Raw genomic sequence first — 8540 nt, 5'->3', positions numbered from 1 at the left:
GATCACCTCCATGCCATGCCGAATTGAGGCAGTAATTAAAGCAGAAGGAGACCCTACCAAGTTATTGAGTACATGTACAGTAAATGAACATACTTTCCAGAAGGCTAAAAATGTTTTTTTTATTGGTCTTAATAAGTATTCTAATTTGTTGAGATAGTGAGTTGGTGGGTTTTTGTTAAATGTGAGCCAAAATCATCACAATTAAAAGAACCAAAGACTTAAACTACTTCAGTCTGTGTGCATTGAATTATTTAATACACGAGTTTCACAATTTGAGTTGAATTACTGAAATAAATGAACTTTTCCACGACATTCTAATTTATTGAGATGCACCTGTATATAGGTTTGATTACATTATTAAAACAACCCCAAAATAACAAAAAGAAGTGTGTGTAAATGTATTGAATGTGCACTTGCAGTGTGTATTTTTAATTTTAAAAAAACTGTATTTGCAGATCATTTATTAATGAAATAAAAGGCCACTTAGTGTACTTACAGAGAGTACACTTTCATGACTACGGTTCTTAACTCATTCTTGTAATAATGTCAAACTACAAATGAAAGTACATTTTACATCAAAAAAATATTTTTATCATGCTTTAAAGAAGTACACTTATTTTGATGCTGACTAACATACTAAAGCACATGTAAAGTATTTGATTATAATTTTAACTGTAGTGTGTTATTTGATATTACATTTAAAGTTGATATATTTTAAATGTACTCAATTGCAATTTGCAACCATCACGGCACATGTGTAATTACAAATATATTTAAATACATGACATACAAAATTTAACAGAAATGACTTTAAGAATATTTTAGTCTACTGTAAAAGGTTGTCATTACATTTGGTGGTATACTTTAACCACATTTCAAACAAAATAGAATTACGAAATTATATATAAAGATGTACTTAAGTGTCCTACTTAAGTGGTCAAAAAAGCACTAAGCTCAGCTAATTGGAATTAACATGAAATATTGGAATTAATAAAAACTAATCCATTTTCATTTAATTGCAATTAGCATACAATTAGGTGTTCAAAAACATTACATTCAGTTTGCACTTAAGTAAATTATTTTAAAGTATATTATTTCCATAATAAATAAAAAATTTACTTCTTTTTCACAAGGGTAGGTTGGATTAAATTACAAAAAACAACCTGATACTGTATAGCAGAATAAACAAATACACACAGAGATGTTTATATAAATATATAAATCACCTTTCTGTCTACGTCATCACCATCTTGCCAGGAGGTTCTGGAAGCTGCAGCACAGTAAGATAGTTTAAATATATCCTAAAGGACAGTTTTCACTGTTTGAGAGAGTGAATGGCACAAGTTACATCATGCAAAGTACCACACACACACACAATAAAAATTTGAATGAAAATACTGTTATATACTCATAAATCATGTCATCTATTTTTTTCAGTGTAGCTTGATTTTAGACAGTGTTCAAACTAATTGCAGTATTCACTATGAGAGAAAAACAAATTTACGGACAGAATCAACAAGCAAGTGAAAAGTGACACAACCAAACACAACGTCAAGGGACAAGTTCTGGGGAAAAAAAGGCCAAAAGAAACCAGTCAGGTGATTGATACCTTTACCACCCAATCACAATGAGCTTTATAGATGTCTTTAAGCCAATCACAATGGATAACACAAATGCCTTTGACATTTCACCAAACCAATGAGTTGCACAGACACCATGTTCGTTTAACATCTAAGTTACAAGACCACAGACAGATGAGGAACTACGAATACTGCAACTGACAAGCGAGTACGTATGGATGGACAGAGGCACAAAAATAAAATAAAGAATATATCTGACTGCTGTTTCCATGTCAGGATGCATTTAAAAAGACATGTAGGATCTTGTTGATTAAGACATCATATCAAAGCCATTATTTACATTAAATGTACACAACCCTTCAAAAATATGGGGACAGTAAGATTTAAAAAAAAGAAATTAATACTTTCATTTAGTAAGGATGCATTACATTGATCAAAAGTGACATGAAGATATTTATAATGTTACAAAAATTTATTAAATTGTAACGATATTTCATAGTATTGCTGCTTTCATTGTATTTTTGATCCAATAAATGCAGCTTTGATGAGCATAATATACTTCTTTAAAAATTTTTTTTTAAATCTTACTGACCCCAAACTTTTGGTGTATGTGTAACATCATATAACAAACATCAAAACAATTATTATCTCTAAGTTAACAGGCATTTAGCAGCACTAATAATTCAGGGCTAACTGCTATTAAAAATAAACCCAATAAATATGTATGAAATATGACCCTTGGCATGTGGTCAAGAAACAACAATTAGGTACTGATTGCCTGATAACAAGTACCTTGTCAAATCCAAACCTTTTTCTAGGATTTGTAAAACCTACAAGGAGCTGAAAATGGAAACCAGCAGACAGAAAGAGGGTCAAAGGTTACAGTTCCATGGCAACAGGTACCATGGTGACATGCGTAACAGCATGCAAAGAAACATGGTTGTACGGAAACTGGACTGTACCATGCTGTTTGTAGATAGGGGGCTTTCTATAGATATTATCTTTGACTTTAGTCTCTGAGAATGGAAGACAAAGAGAGGAAGAAAGAAGATGAATAAAGAAGCATGTGTTATTAGAGGATGGTCTTGGGGCAAAAGAAAGGGCAGAAAATGCAGTATATGTTGCTATAAAGGATTGCAGGTATTGTAGTTCATCTCCTTATAATGTTCATGATCAGCATGCATGATCAAGCATTTGCCTTTGCCAAAAATCTTCGGCTTTGAAATATGGATTTTCTGCAGTCAGAATTATGTATAAATAATAACATTATAAATAATGAAAGCTTCATCACATTTTCAATTTAGAAGATAGAAATGTCACCTAAAATGAACTAAGCCAAGAGGAAAACAGGGAGATAAATGGTGTAACTGCAATGACATAATGTCTTAATAATTGACACAGCATGTGTCTCTCTGTAGCTTGTTTAGGTCATCCCAACCTCACTTCTGCTTCACCATTACTTCTAGAAAAAATCAGTCATTTAATGTACCACATGTGATACATTTTAAGAGCTGTTTCTGCCAGCATTGGAAACAAGACGTCATTACAATAATGGCCTGAAAACACATGAAACTGATCATTACATTCATTATTTTGTGTAACAGAATATGTTGACATGCTTTAATGTTCAAAAAACTCAAATACTGTACATTATTGTAGGTCCTCTATGCCCCGCCTCTCTCAAACGCGTCGTTTTCAACAAAGTCCCTCCTTCCGACAAGCGCAGTCTGCTCTGATTGGCCAGCTGACCCAGTGCATTGTGATTGGCCGAACACCACAAGCACGTGTCGGAAATGTAACGCCCCTTTCCATTATCGTGAGCTTCAGCTTTCAACATAAGTGTAAAGACAGTACATAATGTCCTTAGTTTTACCATCAGTTCAAGCCCGAAAGCGGAGCAGAGTCGCGTGACAGACACAGTGATGATGCTCGTATGTATTTGCAGTACACAAGCCGCGATTAAGAAAGCTGACTCCACTGTGATGTGACCCTGTCTCTCTCTCACGCGCACACACACACATGACGCGATACTCTACACGTTTGTGGGAGACTTTGAGCTTTGTAACTCTGCAGATCTTATACATGCACAAATAGCTACATAACACACTAAAGAAGAGGAAAAATAGAACTCGCATCATATGACCCTTTTAAACATGGGATGAGCAATGACAGTAAAAAGTTTCTTTTACGTACAAAAAATAGGGCTTTGCTTACAATAACAACTTATAAATGTACTAAAATAATGCAAATCATGCAAAGATGCACAACAATGGCTGTGATCTTAAGAGAAAGATCACAGAACAATATGAAGGCAGAATATGAATAGGAATTATTCAGTATGCCGGATTTTTTTCATAAAATAGAGAGAGTATTTGACATTGTACAGAAGTGAGGATAGAAGGGAAGAAGAGATGTGAGAAATTTTTTTACCATGGGTAGTTTAAGTACAAGAGTTTTTAACACCTACCTGGGATATGGAAATGTCGTGGGGCTGCCACGTATGTTGAGGAAGGAGATTTGCCATCAGAGTAGGTGGAGAGACTGGGGGTACTCCGACCACTTTCACTACCTCGGGGGGTGAAGGTCATGGCAGACACAAAATGAAAAGGAAAGAGAAGAAAAGTTGACAGGGTTGCCAGAAATATGCTACACTGAGTCTTCATTGAGTCTGAAACATCACAATACAGCCAGCTCTAAAAAGTACAAATTCGTCTTTGCATTGGAGTTTGTGAAAGTACGTTGTGTTTATACTGATGGCATCTGATCAGTAGACACTCAAATTTCATTGCACTGCTTGAACTGAGCAGACAAGTCAATACAAATTGGACATAGACAGAAATGACTGTCATTGGCAGGCTGAATTGTGATGTTATAATAACATTCGGGAAAAATATTAAGTATTTATAGTCACAATCTTTTATCAAACTGAGAGTAAAAGAGAGAGAGAATATCTTATTCAACTATGCACTAAAATGTTTTATTTAAAAAAAAGTTATTTGCATATGCTGAAAGCAAAAAATTAATACACATAAAAAAATAACTCTTTCTCTGTCTCCTTTGTCTTTTCTTTCTCTCTTTCACATACACTTGCAACTGTTCTTCAGAAACATGCACACACCATTTAACACACAAAGTGCTGTTAGTAAAAATTCACCCTTTATCAGGGGAAAATCTTCCACACATCTGGAGCTGGGGGAGCAGGAAATTGTCATAAAATACACCAAACATACACAAATCACAACACTGGAGCACACTGTGGAGTATGAAGGTTTCAATGCTCTCATTACTCATTAAAATATGATTTTATGGATTGCAACGCCCTTCTCATATCCGCTGGGTGTAATGCAGTATTTCAACACTAACACATATTCTGTGAATGATTTCCATCTTCATTTTATATATCTTAAGTAGAAACCAAACTCAGAGGGAGATATAACAAGATCAAGACAGCTACAGTCAGTGAGGTTTTGCATTTGTAAGGAAGAGGCGATTTTCCTCCTGTGTGGCTACTTTACCAATAAGAAGTCAATTAGACAGCTAAGTGAATCATAAACGGCGCACTCCAAACACAACCTCAGTGTACTTTCATGCAACATTAAAGGGCTGGCCTGGAACTGCACAAGGCCTAAGTTTATGCCACTGCGCCTGGCAAACTGACCCAAAATTACAGTTCATCAATTTACCCCTTTAATCTTCTCCTGCGAACTTTATTCTCGCTCTCTCGACTTCTCGCAGAGAAACCACAAAACCCAAATCTGTTTCATCATACTTTCCTCCTCTTCACAGACATGTTATCTTTATGAATAAATACTTTCCAATATATTCTAGATATACATAGAATGTACATATGCACAGCAGGGTCCAAAAGCCTGAGATCAAAAATCTGGGATTTTTTTATATTATTTAAACAGGAAATGTACAAAAAAGTTGTAGGATTTTGAAAACTTTTAAAACAAAGTTATAATGTAAAATGAAGAAATACTTCAGATTCTGCATTATTTCTAGTTCACTAATCAAACTGTAACACCAATGAAAATGAAATGAAAAACTACTGGGACTAATGTGACAGTAAAATTGTTACAAAATCACTAATCAAAAGCAAGTTTGTGGTATTGGTCTGTGTTCTGAAACTCTGAAATTTCTACATATGTTACATTTCTACACATAGTCTCAGATGTTTGGACTCCACTGTAACTCCACCTGCAAATTGTTGCCTGTCTGAGTATGCATGTTCTGTGAAATAAAACACTTGAAAATGCTAAAAAGATAGAAATGACAGCCATCAAGTAAATGGCAACATTAATACAAACATACAGACAGTCACTTTGAATATCAGATGCATGGCGGAAAATTTCACCTTAACAGATGAAACACAACATCAACTACAGTACAACAAATAAATGCATACTGATGCTCGCCACCAATGTTCGCATTTGTCTTTGTGCATTAAGTTACTGTTTCAGGTCAAATATAATGAATATCCACCATGCAAAACGACTGAACATACAAACTCTATTTAAACACAATACCAGCAAGCATAAAAGACAGATTGGTCCAAGGACTGAACCTTGCGGTACACCTACAATCTCACATCACTGTAATAGACTGGTGATACACAGTGAAAGAGAGACTGGTTTTTAGGGTTTACCGTGAGAAGGCAAATTGAGGTGCAGGGCTGTCCTAGGCCTACTTTCAGACTTTGCTTCCTGTTTGAATCCTGTCTCAATTCCTGTTTAGGAAAGGTGGATGAAGGATAGGGTAGTAATTTCATGTCTGCAATTCACTAGTCCTTTATTTTGAATGCAAACCCTTATGAAGCACTAAGAGTCTTGGAGCTTGATCCATGGTTCATGTGTGTTGAAATCCAATTCCAACAGCAGGAACATCATGCACTTCATGACATTAGTCTTGTTTAAAATCTTAGAACAGCATTTTTAGTAGTGAACTCATTCACTCATATTGTCAAGGGAAAGTGAATCTTGTATCCAAGACCATAAGGTCACACACATGCAGCATGTGGTGATTTGTACTGGGCAAAAGCCTGCAGGCAGAACTGTGGTACCTCTGAAGTAAGGGATGTAGTTGTGCTGTTGGAGCAAAGCCAGAGTAGTGGGGTTGAGGGGCAGGGCCACGCCACCGCTCCCTGCCTGTGGTGTGTTTCTACCACTGCCGCTGTACAAAGGTAGTGGGGAGGAGCCTCTGGCACTACCATGGACACTACTCCTCCCCAAAGTTGGAACAGCCAACAAGTTGGCATTTTCTGGATGAGTGGTGTATTTGACACTCAGATATTGCTCTGAGCAGGAGACCCAGCCGATCAGGGAAGAATGGCAGTAATATGAGATCAGCAACTACACTTAACAACTAAACCAAATGATTCTTGAATTACTTTCTTCATTAAATTCTGCATCAAATCAGTTTATTGTGGTTTAAAATGTCATTTTAGAATGGAATGCTGTTCCACATTTTGAATCGTCTCACTGCCTACTGTCTTCACAACCTGCATTGAACCTCTTAAAGGGGTCATGAACTGAGAAATAAAAATTTCCTTGATCTTTTGATATATAAGAGGTCATTGTACTATAAAAACATCCTGTAAGTTTCAGAACCCAAAACTTTCTCGTTAGTCTAAAAACAGCTTATATTGAAAAACGACAGGTTGTGGAATGTGTCACTTTATGACATAATAGTGTGGCTAAGCACCGCCTCCGCAGAAGAAGATCAACGCCTGCTTCTACAGCACTGCCTATTTAGCGCCACCCACCGATTCGCACATGTAGTGTAAATAACGAGAGAGGCAAAAGCAGGTCTACACACAAATCAAACGATAAAGATGGCTCCAAAGACAACAAGACAATGTACATTGCCAAGTTGAGGAAAACCACAGTCTTTGCATTGCCTTCCTTCTGATCCCAACATTAGGAAAGAGTAATTGAACTTTATTTTTAATGAAGTTACAGACCACGTCAGTAATAACTTGGTCCTTTGTTCCCTTCATTTCAGCATGGGTTCGTTTACAAACAAGGCACAATTCAACACAGGATTTTCAGAAAGACTAAAACTAAAAGATGATGCTTTGCCGAATATATTGGATCCAACAGTAATGTCGCACCACACAAGCGGGAGTAACTGTTTTTACAACGTGATCACTATTGCTTTGTCTGTTATTACAGATCGTTTGATATGTACCGAGTATTTAAGCGTTTTTAATCTAAATCACAGCAGCGTTTATCTATGAAGGATGTAGGCTGTCAAACATACACAACTGTTAGCCAATCATAGCAGTGGGAGTTACTTCCGAGTCTACAATCCGCCACGCCTATTCAAACAGAGCGTTCCGATGAGGGGGGTCAAAACAGGACAGAAAATAGCCTATTACTTCTAAATTATGTTTTCTGATGTAAAATTTTTTATAACATTATAAGTGGACCTCAGAGAACAGTACAACATAAAATAAAAAGGCTGTTCATGACCCCTTTAAGTGGGTGATTTGAAAAGCTGTACAAAAGCTGATTTTAATACAGCAATGTTGAAAACAGTTGTGACGCTTAATGCTTGTTAATACTTTTTTTCTGCTTCATTCAGTCATGGTGGTGCTCCTTAATATTTTTGATGATAAATTATTTGATGAATAGAAAGCTCAAAAGAACAGCATTTCTTTGAAACGGAAATCTTTAGTGACGTTTTTTTATTGTTTACTTTTGATAAATTTTCAATTGTGTTAACTTTCAATAAATGTATTATCCTTGATGAATAAAAGTACTAAAAAAAACTTTCTGACCCCAAACCTTTCAATGGTAGTGTATAAATATACATAGTATATAATAGATAAATATACATTGTGCACAAATTTGGGCTGAAACAGCTTTTAATTAACTAATTTACCTTTTTATGTTGATTCTTTCTAGCAATAATTAAATTAGTGAAATAATATATCAAATAATAATATATAATATTTTA

At 35.5% G+C, this 8540-nt stretch overlaps 1 protein-coding gene across 1 annotated transcript in view; it reads right to left on the bottom strand.

The window, feature by feature from the left end:
* The window catches only part of LOC107738967 (actin-binding LIM protein 2-like), a 72602-nt gene that overhangs the window by 18685 nt on the left and 45377 nt on the right, over positions 1-8540 (bottom strand). Inside the window, exons 13-16 of the mRNA XM_016550902.1 lie at positions 6643-6876; positions 4048-4149; positions 2543-2596; positions 1227-1270 (exon numbers count right to left, since the gene is read on the bottom strand). Coding sequence (XP_016406388.1) covers positions 1227-1270; positions 2543-2596; positions 4048-4149; positions 6643-6876 — 434 coding nt within the window. The remainder of the gene's footprint in view (positions 1-1226; positions 1271-2542; positions 2597-4047; positions 4150-6642; positions 6877-8540) is intronic.

The sequence above is a fragment of the Sinocyclocheilus rhinocerous genome, unplaced genomic scaffold (genome assembly GCF_001515625.1).
Source record: "Sinocyclocheilus rhinocerous isolate Xijiao unplaced genomic scaffold, SAMN03320098_v1.1 scaffold735, whole genome shotgun sequence".
Classification (NCBI taxonomy): domain Eukaryota; kingdom Metazoa; phylum Chordata; class Actinopteri; order Cypriniformes; family Cyprinidae; genus Sinocyclocheilus; species Sinocyclocheilus rhinocerous.
Note: the sequence above shows the minus strand (reverse complement) of the source record. Positions and strands in the feature narration are given on the sequence as shown.